This window comes from Martes martes, assembly GCF_963455335.1.
Source record: "Martes martes genome assembly, chromosome: 16".
NCBI classification, from domain to species: domain Eukaryota; kingdom Metazoa; phylum Chordata; class Mammalia; order Carnivora; family Mustelidae; genus Martes; species Martes martes.
The window spans coordinates 25,054,912-25,068,010 of NC_137904.1; the positions used below are offsets into that span (position 1 = coordinate 25,054,912).

General features: G+C 41.2%; 1 protein-coding gene across 1 annotated transcript in view; it reads right to left on the reverse strand.

Annotated features, from left to right (window-relative positions):
• The window catches only part of CRLF3 (cytokine receptor like factor 3), a 39,122-nt gene that overhangs the window by 8,940 nt on the left and 17,083 nt on the right, over positions 1–13,099 (reverse strand). The window contains exons 5-6 of the mRNA XM_080825310.1: positions 10,177–10,399; positions 9,324–9,456 (exon numbers count right to left, since the gene is read on the reverse strand). Of these exons, the coding sequence (XP_080681436.1) occupies positions 9,324–9,456; positions 10,177–10,399 (356 nt within the window). The remainder of the gene's footprint in view (positions 1–9,323; positions 9,457–10,176; positions 10,400–13,099) is intronic.

Genomic DNA, 13,099 nt, shown 5'->3' on the forward strand with positions numbered 1-13,099 from the left:
AGCAGAAGGAGAGGGAGAAGCAGACGCCCCATTGAGCAGGGAGCCTGATGTGGGGCTCAATCCAGGGACTCCGGGATCATGACTTGAGCCAAGGGCAGACACCAACCAACTGAGCCATCCAGGCACCCCAAGAAGGGAACTTTCTCAACCTCACAGAAGGTATCTACAAAAACCTACAGCTCGGACACCTGGTTGGCAGTCAGTAGAGAATGCAATGCTTGATCTCAGGGTTATAATTATGTTCAAGCTCAATACTGGGTGCAGAGATTACTTAAAAATAAAATCCTTAAGAAAACAAAACAAACAAAAAAACCCTACAGCTAGCATCATCCCTAATATGAAAGACTGAATGCTTTCCTGCTAAGATGTGGAATAAGCATGTAAGCTTTCAACACTGCTATTCAGAATCACATTTCTTATAATAATAATATGAGACACGAAAAAGAGAAATGACAAAACAGTGATGAAAGACTTTTTTTAAAAACTAAGAAATTACCATATCTGCGGACTGAAACAATCAAAATATTAAAATTATTAAAATATTAAAATTATTCCCAAACTGATCTATAGATTCAAGTCAATCTTGATTATAATCCCAGTAAAAAAATTTTCTTTAAAATAGACAACCTGAATCTAAAGTTAAATAGAAAGAAAGAGGAACTAGAATACTAAAACAAAAAGAGAAGGAAGTTGGAAGAATCCTACTACTTGATATCAAGACTTACTATAAAGGTACAGTAATCAAGATTATAGTTCTGGGAAGGGGCGCCTGGGTGGCTCAGTGGGTTAAGCCTCTCCCTTCGGTTCAGGTCATGATCCTGAAGTCCTGGGATCGAGCCCCGCATCAGGCTCTCTGCTCAGCAGGCAGCCTGCTTCCTCCTCTCTCTCTGCCTGCCTGCCTCTCTGCCTACTTGTGATCTCTGTCTGTCAAATAAATAAATAAAATCTTAACAACAACAAAAAAGATTACAGTTCTGGGAAAGGAGAAACACATAGCTCAATGAAACAGAGTCAAGAAACAGATCCCCACACATACAGTCAATTGATCTTTGACAAAGGTAAAAGGCAATTCAATGGAGAGAGGACAGTCTTTTCAACAAATAGTGCAAGAACTACTGGACTAGATCCTAAACAAAACTGAATTCAACCCGTATTTCACATATTATACTAAAAGTAATTCAAAATGTCTCACAGATCTAAATATAAAATTTAAAAACATAAAGCGTCTATAAGAAAACAGGAAAAAAATCTTTTTTTTTTTTTAAAGATTTTATTTATTTATTTGACAGACAGAGAGAACACAAGCAGGCAGAGAGGCAGGCAGAGGCAGAGGGAGAAGGCTCCCTGCTGAGCAAGGAGTCCAACACGGGACTGGATCCCAGGACCCTGGGATCATGACCCAAGCCAAAGGCAGATGCTTAACCCATTGAGCCACCCAGGCACCCCACAAAGGAAAAACATCTTTTGACCTTGCATTACAGCAAAGACTTCTTAGATACAATACCAAAAGCACTGGATGAGAGCATAAATTGTACTTCATCAAAATTAACAACTTATAATCCACAAAATACAATGCTAAGAAAATGAAAAGATAAGCCTCAGACTGGTTAAAAAAAAAACAAACAAAAACAGAAGACTTATACTCATCAAATTTCAATAATTAAAAAAAAATGTTCTAAATAGGCAATAGATTTGAAAAGACACTTCACCAACGAAGATATACAAATGGAAAATAAGTGAGCATTGGAAAAGATACTATCTTTGGCTATCAAAAGGAAAATTAAAACCACAATAAGATACAACTACATGTATATAGAATAGCTGAAAGCAAAAATAAGAGGGGGTGGTCTGGCTGGCTCCGTTAGTGGAGCGTGTGACTCTTAACCTTGGGGTCATGAGTTCAAGCCCCACACTGGGTTTAAAGATTACATAAAAGAATGAAATAAAATATTTTTGAAAAAAGAACATAAACAAGGGGCGCCTGGGTGGCTCAGTGGGTTAAAGCCTCTGCCTTCGGCTCAGGTCATGATCCCAGGGTCCTGGGATCGAGCCCCGCATTGGGCTCCCTGCTCAGCAGGGAGCCTGCTTCCTCCCCTCTCTCTCTGCCTGCCTCTCTGCCTACTTGTGATCTCTGTCAAATAAATAAATAAAATCTTTAAAAATAAAAAAAAAAGAACATAAACTGACAATACCAAATGCGGGTAGGGATGAAGAACAACTGAAAATCTCGTAGGTGCTGGTGGGAACAGAAAATGACATGGCCACTCTAGAACACAGTTTGATAGTTCCTTAGATAAACCCAGTCTGACCCAGCAATCACAATCCAAGATGATTCATTTAATCTAAATTTTTTGATCTAAAAACTCTCCAACCTGGCTCTTTCCACTGAACTCCAGATTATCCAACTGTCTCCTCAGCATCTTCACTTGTAGGTCTAATAAGGAACTTAAATTTAATATGTGAAAGAACAAAATGATTATTTACCCAGAAATATGCTCCTCCTAGAGTCTTATAAACCTCAGTAAATGATAATTTTTCCCAACAGTTACTTAGACCAAAAACTTATCACACTTCACTCGTCATACTTGACTCACCTACCACAAGCAATCCACTAGTAAATCCTGCCAGTCCTTCCTTTAAAATATATCCAGATTCAGGGGTGCCTGCGTGGCTCAGGTCATGATCTTGGGGTCCTGGGATCGAGCCCCGCATCGGGCTCCCTGCTTGGCAGGGAGTCGGCTTCTCCCTCTGCCCCTCCCCTCTATTCGTTCTCTCTCCTTCTCTCTCTCAAATTGATAAATAAAAGTCTTTAAAATATATATAGATTTGACAAGATTCTGACCATTCATCATTACCTCCACTGCCCCATCCTGGTTCAAGCCACCATTAGCTCTCACCAGCATTATTGCTCTAGCTTCCTGACTAGTCTCCCGGCTTGTACCCATACCACTTCCCAGACTATTTTCCACACAGCAGCCAACCGACTTATAAAATATAGGTCAGATGAGGTTTGCTCTGTGTCCTCCAAAGGCCTTCGACCTCACGAAATCACAGCAGAGTCCTACAGGGCCAGACTGTCAAGATTTGAATCTTGGCACTAGTATTAATAGCCTGCACAACCTCAGGCAAGTTGCTTAATCTTTTTTTTTTTTAAAGTAGACTCCATGCTCAGTGTGGAGCCCAATGTGAGGCTCAAACTCATGACCTGATACCAAGACCTGAACTGAGATCAAGAGTTAGGCATTTGGGGAACCTGGGGGGGCTCCATCAGTTAAGTGTCTGCCATCCCTCTCCTTCCCACTCGCGTTCTCTCTTGCTATCTCTCTCTCAAATAAATAAATAAAATCTTTAAAAAACAAACAAACAAAAAGAGTAGGGTGCTTAACTGATTCACCCACACCCTCCAAGTTGCTTAATTTTTTGACATCTCAGTTTCCATATATATAAAATATATCTAATTCATGAGAATGTAATGAGGATTTATAGACATCAACTCATTAAGCACTTAAGAATTAACACACAGCGGGGCCTGGGTGGCTCTGTCAGTTGGGCATTTGCTTTCTGCTCGGGTCATGATCCTGGGGGTCCTGGGATGGAGCCCCACATTGCACTCCTTGCTGAGCAGGAAGCCTGCTTCTCCTTCTGCCTGCCACTCCCCCTGCTTGTGGTCTTTCTCTGTCAAATGAATAAATAAAATCTTAAAAAGAAAAAAAAAAAAACAACTAACGCACAGTAAGGTTCAACAAATGCTAGCTGGCTATTAACATTTTGTATAGTCTAGCTCAACTTGTGAATTCATGAAAAGTCAAATGGAAAGCATGTTCCTGTCCCCAAAATAATGGAACATAAACCTGATTTGGTGAGGCCTGTCTTGTTAGGGGGAGGGATGGAGATCTCTGCAGTATCAAATATCCTCCCTGTAAATGGGCACAGACGACCTCCAAAAGGGTATTTCTTTGAGTAATTAAAAACGAAATATAGGGACACCTGGGTGGCTCAATCTGTTAAGCATCTGCCTTCAGTTCAGGTCAGGATCCTAGGGTCCTGGGGTCGAGTCCCACACTGGGTTCCTTGCTCAATAGGGAGCCTGCTTCTCCCTCTCCCACTACCTGCCTTGTGTTCTCTCTCATGTGTGCTGACAAATAAATAAATAAAATCTTCCAAAAAAAATGCATGTTTAAAAAAAAGAAAAAGAGATATATACAGCCTGTTCAAAGGCTTTTCCTACCTCTCTGACCATACTGCTTGTCTCCATTAACCTGATCCAGACTTACTACTTGCTCTCTGTACTTTTTCCTGCTCCGTATCTTTGGTTCTTGCTTTGTTTCCCCACGTGAACTGTCCTTTCCACCTCTAGCTGCACTAAGCCTTAACCAATCCCTCAACTAAAAGTAACTTTTCCTTCCTCTGCATTGCAGAGCAGTCTAGATCTTTCTTTTTTCTTTTATTTTAATATTTTAAAGATTTTATTTATTCACTTATTTGTGAAAGAGAGACAGCATGTGTGTTGGGGGAGGAGAGGAAGAGGGACGAACAGACTCCACCCTGAGCTCAGAGCCTGATACAGAGCTCAATCTTATGACCCTGAGATCATGACCCGAGCCGAAATCCACAGTCAACCCACTGAGCCACCCAGGCGCCCCCAGATCTTTCTTATACTAATTTATAAACACATTACTCTATGTTGAGCCGAAGATTCTGGGGTTTTTTCCCCCCTTTTTTCTTAAATGCCACATTCCCAGCCAAGTATAATAGATACCATCTGAATGGAGAAAAGGTTGAACGAAATCACTAGCCTCATTCAAAGACTGGACTTGATTAGAAGATCTGTCCTTACATTTTAGAAAAGTAGTTTAAGACAGAGAGAAAATGGGTAGGAAAAAGGCGTAAGAAACATTCCTTAGATTATTTGGAAGAACTGTTATATGTGAAGACTTCAAAGCAGATACACTTTCATGATATCATGAAACACTCCATCTAGAGACAAACTAAAAGCCAGAGTATATAATTTTACAGGCCATCTACTTAGGAAACCAGCTCTCTTACTTCACCCAAGTCTATATAATCAAGAGTCATGAGGGAAAACTCTTCTGTCTGGCATTCCCATATCTGTCATAAGAATCAAACTCTAAACTGAAAGGTCTGTATATCATATTCCTAGGGGAAACTACTTTAGCAAAATATAAAACCTAACAAAGCTGTATTCTCCCCCAGGACAGTGCATTCTCTCTCAGTATAAGGAGAAACCAAAAAGATTTCAAAGACTCTAAATTAACTTTTTTTAAAAAATTTATTTAAGTAATCTCTACACCCAATGTGGGGCTCGAACTCATGATCCCGAGATCAAGAATCACATGTTCCTTTGAGCCAGACAGTCACCCCAAAACAAATTAACTTCCTAATCCTAGTAGGGACTATGCCCTATTCCTAATCTTCTCAGGAAAGATGAAATTAGTAAGTTTTTTTTTTTTTTTAATATGAGGAGCTAACAGAATTGAAGATACACCTGGTGATGAAAGAAACCAGCCTTATATAGAAAAAGATTTTTTAAGCTTAAATTTATTCAGAAAAGGGCATGCTAACACTTAACCAAAGGTAAGCATTAAACCAAGTGGCCCCTTTCTAACAGTTATCAACCGCAGAATTTCTAAAGTAAAGCCCCCAAATTCTTGGACACTTCTCCCATCAAGAAGCAGGGTCTATGGGGTGCCTGGGTGGCTCAGTGGGTTAAGCCTCTGTCTTCAGCTCAGATAATGATCTTGGGGTCCTGGGATCGAGGCCTGCATGGGGCTCTCTGCTCAGTGGGGAGCCTACTTCCCCCTCTCTCTCTGCCTGCTTCTCTGCCTACTTGTGACCTGTCAAATAAATAAATAAAATCTTTAAAGAAAAAAAAAAAAAAAAGAAGCAGGATCTATGTCCCTTCTCTGGGATCTAGACTCTGAATGAATGGTAGAATGTGGTAGAAGTGATATTATGTCAGCTTCTAGGCCCAGGCCTTAAAAACTGGCAGCTTCTGCAGCTTCCATTTCCTATCTCTTGGGATGCTCAATCTTGGAACCCAGCCACCATGCTGTGAGGAAGCCCAAGCAGCCCACAGAGAGGCCTGCACGGGGAGAGACGCCCAGAACCGGAATCCATTTGCCAGCCATGTGAGTGAGCCATCTTGAAAGCATCTCTAATCAAACTACTGCAGCTACTAACACAGAAGCAGGGATGAGCTGTCCTCACCAAGCTCTGCAAACTGCAGTTTCCTAATCTCTAATCTCTAATCATCTCTAATCAAACTACTGCAGCTACTAACAAAGAAGCAGGGATGAGCTGTCCTCACCAAGCTCTGCAAACTGCAGTTTCCTGAGTAAAATAAATGACTACTGTTTTAAGCTTCGAGTTTTTGGGTGGTTTGTTACACAGTGATCAATAACTGTAACTGTAACATTAAATTTTTACTTTTAAAGAAAAGGTTTATAAGAAAAAATAGCTAGCCTGTTCTTGGCTCTTGATTCACCACCTCACGTGACCTGTGGGGAGGTTAAGAGCACAGACTTTCCAGACTAGACTGGCAGGATTTGAATACTTAAAAGTCCCATGATCCCTGTGCTTCTGTCTCTTTATCTGTAAAAGGAAGACAGTAACCTCCTAGGCTAGGCTGTTTGAAAGGACGCTGTTTTAAAGAAAGCAGGTGGTAGAGAGGAGAAAGTAAAAATATGGTTTAAAAAACAAAACAAAACAGTAAGATCAGGAAATCTTGGAAGCAAGGAAAGGGAAAGTAGGACTGTTCAGACAGAAAATCAAAAAGAGGCCTAGCAGGAGGGGGTTGCTTAGCAGACCTGGCTGCCAAATGAGACCAGGCTCTAGAGACTGGTAGGGCCTGCCAGTAACAGGTTTCTTGGCTTCTACAACTCTGCGCATTCCAGCAACTTCAGCAGGAATGGACTGAGCTGAGTAACAGGGCACTGCCTGCAGGAGTAGAATCTTCCTTCTAACTGTGAGGCCTTCACACACCCTCAAAAAGCTGAATAAAGTTTTACCTTCTTTACTCAAGTGGACCCAAGTGCTCCTCCCCCATAGAGGCCGCCCTGCACCCCCATCTTCTGGCTTCACTGCTGATGCCTGCAATTCCTTTCAACAGGGAAAGAAGACATTTCCATTCCACATTCAAAAGAAAAATGACAAAAATGCAAAGGTCTGGCTACGGTAATAGTGAGCCAAATGAAGTTGGAGTTAATCACCCTTCCAAGTGGGGCCTGGTTAGACATCTTTGGAAAAGGAGGAAGAATGAATGATTTCTTGAGGCCTACCAAATGCACTAAATCCACCTAACTACCTACAGATAGTAAGTGGATTTTCATCCATTTGGGTAATTTCCAATGTCTTAAATATTTACTGAATGATAGAAAAAAACAAACCGGAAGTATGCCATCTATTAGACCTTCCTGTGTCCACAGAGGAAGGATTTAAAGTCAGGGGAGCATCAGGTCACCATCATCGGGGGGAAAGGGTCATAGAGGAGGGAAAAAGAAAAGAGGGAAGCATATGGACACAGAGAAACTACAGACTGCAACACTAACTCGAATCGCGTTTACTCACTCTGCTGTGAAAAAGACAGAAAGAAAAGATACAGGCTAGCTTTGCCATTTACCAGCGATGTGACTTTGGGTGAGTGACTTAACTTCTGTGTACCTTAGTATTCTCATCCCTAAAATGGGTAATTACACCTATTTCATTGGGTTATTGTAAGAATCAAATGAACTGATATAAGGGCTTAAAACAGTACCTCATGTGCAGTAAATGCTATTTAATTATTAACTACAATTAGTATTACTAAGATTACTATTCTTGCTGAGACACCTGACCTGAAGAGATCAACTCAGGAAGCCCTACCATTAGACAGGAGCACAATGTTCTCCGGAGATTCGCTAATGGCAATATTTCTAGAAACAAAGGACACAAGCCAAAAAAGGGCTTGTTAGCATACAAAACTCATGAATTCACCTTTGGGAAATAACTAAGTGGACTTCAGGTACTAGACTCTTTATTTCTTCCTCTCTTTGTCAGTATTTTTCTGGTTATTAAGTCATTCTTCATAATTTAAGGGGTGAGAGATATCAAAAATGAGACAGAGTGGGGGGATGGGGGGAGGCACAGGGTGGTTGGGTTATGGACACTGGAGAGGGTATGTGCTATGGTGAGTGCTGTGAATTGTGTAAGCCTGATGATTCACAGACCTGTACCCCTGAAATGAAACATTATTATGTTAATAAAATTTTTAAAAATGAGACAAAGTATAAACCAGTGCATTCTGAAACTGATGATAGTTCAAATGACTTGGCTGGTGCAGAACACGCCCACATTAGCTTACATGAAGCTTTCAGTTACTCTCCATGCTTCATATGACAAGGGACTGAGAACAGGAACTTGGAGCAAGCATTCACCATAAAACCTCATGATCTCAAGGCCTACAAATTAGAGGAGAGTTTGCTACCCTAATTTTCCAAATCAAAACTGTGGGTGCCTGAGTGGCTCAGTAGGGTAAGCGTCTGCCTTCAACTCAGGTCATGATCTCAGGGTCCTGGGATTGAGTCCCACATTGGGCTCTCTGCTCAGCAGGGAGTCTGCTTCTCCCTTTCAACACCCCCCTTCCCCCTCAAGTGCTCTCCCTCTCTCTCAAGTAAAAATCTTCAAAACAAATAAACAAACAAACTGGGCTTTGCTTTCTAGGATGAGCTATTCAGAAATAGGACTATAGAGAATATATCTCAGAACATGAAAACAAGGAAATTATTTAATACAGGAAGAAATGGATAAAGAAATAGAAAATAGATTGGTGGTAGGAGAGCTTGCTTTTGGTTTTACAGAGAATTATACACATATCTATGTACGTACACATGTATTTTATGGATAACTATATACATTATGTATGTAATTCTCACTACATTTACACTGAAAGGTTGTCTCTCACAGAGACCTGCTCATATCGCTTCACAAAGGAAAAAAATTCTTGGCCTCTGATTTTTTAGGATTGACTTTTGAGAGGTCGTCTACTTACCTCTATCTCTCCAGAAGAGATAAACATAGTATGTGCTATGTATGAGGCATAAGCAAGGCATCTTTTACACTTTATCTCAGTTCATCTTCGTAATAGCTCTATGAACAGGTCTGAGAAAACCACAGCAAAGAGAAAAGAGGAACTCTCCCCAGAGTAACACTGCCTATAAATGATGAAATAAACTCAAGGCTACTTTGAATCCAAAGCTCCTATGCGTTCTATGCACGTCACTTTACTGCCCAAGTCATGACAAACAGATACTGTAACATCTACTTGCCTGAATGTCAATGTCTGCCCACAGAAGTAAGTTGGAGCGCTGGAGTAGAGCACACCTGAGGACTCAGAATCATTCCGGAGGGCTATATTTCTTCGACTACTCAGGCTGTACCCCTCGAAGCCAGCGGTCCACTCTTTTTAGAAAGCAAAGAGATCAAAAATTATTAAAACCTTTTGAGGAGTATCTTCAACACAGACACATTACATATAACTTGGAAGCAGAAGAGGCTACACCTAGGGGTCATGGGCAAGTTCTATAAAGCAAGAGATTCAGTGACAGGGTATCCTGGTTAATCTTAAAAAAATCACAAAAAATGTGTTAGTCTATTCCTGCACAGTTCTGGCAGGAACAGACAGAAGATCAAGTGAGTGCTGTCTCCTGGCTAATGAAATCAGGGTGAAGCATAATTGAATGTATTCCAAGCCTGATTAACAACTAGTTAACAAATGAGTCTGAATATTTTCAAGCAGTTATACAGGACAGACTGATTTCAAATCATAAGACCTCCATTCAGATAGTCACTGCAGGTCTGGAAAATCAGTATCTTTTTTTTTTTTTTTTTTTTTTGGAAAATCAGTATCCTATCACAACACTTCAAATCTTCGGATTTGGGGGATGCTGATAATCCTCCTGGCACTATTTCTGGACTCTGGAGATAAGAACGGATGAAAAGGTCTCAAAATTCCCATCAAGTAATTTGAATAGGAGATGTTCCACGTTGTTCTCACCAATGCAAGTTTTACGGTCAGAAAACCTGGCTGGCGGTGTGCAAACACTGTGCTGCCTTGAGCACAGACGGCGCCAGCATTCTGAGACACAGCTGGGCTTCAGGAGAGAGAAGGCAGCAGCATACCATGAGGCACCAACGTGGAGTGACCCATCTGGGGAACGCTCCAAGGACTCCACTCCTGCCGGCCATCTCCTCGGGCGCAGACTCTGAACTGATAATCAACATTGGGGTCTATGTGCAACACTATGAACTCGGTTTCAGAGCCGACATATACGTCCTCAAAATGATTGGAAGTGCACTTGCGGAACTGCAGCCTGTAATCCTGGGCGGTGAAGTCGTCATCCACCTAAGGAGAAAGGCTTTGTTAGGTAAAGATCAGGGAGCAGTTTCTCTCAGCATCATGGCTTAAGAATTCTGGGGCCATGCACAGAAGCCCATGTGCTGAACATGGGCTATTCTCAGGAAAGTCATAGGAAATAAGCCATCATTACTGCCTGTCTTTTCTTTATTGAACCATGTGTTCTACACTTCCCTGTCGGATTTGCAGAACTTGGCTTCCTTTGAAGAAACGGCATGTTTTCTTTTCTTTTCTTTTTTTAAAGACTTATTTATTCATTCTAAAAGGCCTTAAACATCTTGACTGCCAGAGCACTATCTAGGTTCAATGGTTACAATTTTGTTTTTACCAGTTTTCCCAAGCAGCAATAACAACAGAGTTGACTAATAAAAATGAAGAAAAAACGTAAGAGCACACACACAGAAGGAGGTGGTGGCTGCTTCTTAGATATTGATATTGGGGGCCATGCTTTCCACAGCCATCACCTCGTAGCTGCAGAAACTCCTAACTGTAATGATAGTGTAATCTCTTTGAATCATATGCATTATTATATCAAGGAGTTAGCTATCTTGCATGACTGCGCTCTTCTGTGTTTAGGTATCCCATGCCACTCTTGCTGTGAAATTGAAGTTCATGTAGAAAAAAAACTTTTATTATACGAAACTTTACAGCACTTGTGAAAACAGTTCAGTTTGGTTTATGTACAGTGTAATATTTCTGCAGCTATCATCCAAAATTCCCCACAGACAAGGCTCTCATCCTCATTAGGCATTGGTCTTAGCCTAATCCTCTGGGACTGTTCTATTAAACTGCTGCCAGGATTTTACATCCTGTTACCTCCACTTTCTAGAACATATTCTCTACTAATATTACTGAAACCAGTTTCTACTTCATACAGATTTTTTTTTTTTACAACAGCAATTAAAGTTTATCTTCCACAAGTCAAGTACTCTTTTTTTTTTAAAAGATTTTATTTATTTATTTGTCAGAGAGAGCGAGCACAGGCAGAGAGAGTGGCAAGCAGAGCCAGAGGGAGAAGCAGGCTCCCTGCTGAGCAAGGAGCCCGATGTGGGACTCGATCCCAGGACGGTGGGATCACGACCTGAGCTGAAGGCAGCCGCCCAACCAACTAAGCCACCCAGGCGTCCCCACAAGTCAAGTACTCTTAAGAAAGTGATTACAGTTATCCATTTTGTGCATTACTATTTTAACATTATTGCTTCCTGTACCTGTACTTCCTTTAATTGATTTTGTTCCTCACCATGGTGTCTTGCCTCCCAACCCCCCCCATAAAGGAATACACTGTTAAAAATAATAATAAATAAATGTTAATGTACTTATTTATTCTAAAAGAGAGAGGAGAGAGCACAAGTAGGGAGGGGTGCATGGAGAAGGACAGAGAGAATCCCCAAGCAGAGTCCCCACCAAGTGCGGAGCCTGATGTGGAGCTCGATCCCAGGACCCTGAGATCACAACCTAAGCCAAAATCAAGAGCCGACCACTCAACCGACTGAGCCACCCAGGTGCTCCGAAATGGCATGTTTTCTACACAATAAGGCGAAAGATAAAATATTGGAAATTCAAAGATAAGAATCCCACAACTACCAAAACCAAGATAATTCATATCCAGAATATATAAAGGACTCCTTTAAAACTTAATAGAAGAGAAACCACCCAGTAAGAGAATGAACAAAAGGCACAAATAAGCATTCTAAGGAATTAGAAATATATGCTACCAAAAAATACATTTAACTATATAACCTAATTGGGAATACGGATAATGTAATCTGAAACCACAATGAGATACCATACTGGCAAAAACGTAAGGTTGGACAATGCCAAGCATTGGTCAGGATGCTGAGTACCAGGAACTCATACATTGCTGGTAGAAGGAAACCCTGGTGCAATCACATTGAAAAGAACTTGGCGTTTCTGGTACAGTACAGATCCAATACTCTAGGACCTCAAAAGTTTACCAGGTATATACTTGAAAAATTCTTAGCCATGTATACAAAGGAACATGAATACTACCATTTATAGCAAAAAAACTAGAAACCCTAGATCCACCGACAGGGAAAAGAATAAAAATGCAGTAAGAGTCTTTGTTTTGAACCAACAAAAACATCTATTTCTTTCTTCTACAACAAGGCTTCAGTAAAAAAATCCATTGAAGGGGGGCCTGGGTGGCTCAGTCAGTTAACCATTCGACTCTTGGTTTCAGATCAGGTCTGATCTCAGGGTTGTGAGATTCATCCCCACACTGGGCTCCACGCTTGGCAAGGACTCTGCTTGTCCTTGCAAGCAGAGGGGAGAGGAAGGAGCCCCTTCTCCCCTTTTCTCTCTCTGTGTGTCTCTCTCTTAAATAAATCTTTAAAAAGAAATCCACTGAGGGAGCCTGGGTGGGTCAGTTGGTTAAATGTCTGCCTTCGGCTCAGGTTATGATCTCGGGGTCCTGGGACCGGGTCCTGTGTCAGGCTCCCTGCTCAGCGGGGCAGTGCTTGTCCTTCTCCCTCTGCCCCTCCCCCTGCTTATATTCGCTGTCTCGGGCATACACTCTTTCTCAAATAAATAAAATCTTCAAAAATCCATTTAGGAAAAAGCAATCATTTCCAGACACCCACTCTGAATGATGTATTTGTCAACAGCCAAGACACTTAATGACTTATTTGGACATGATTTCTATCTACAATATGGTAACTCATATACATA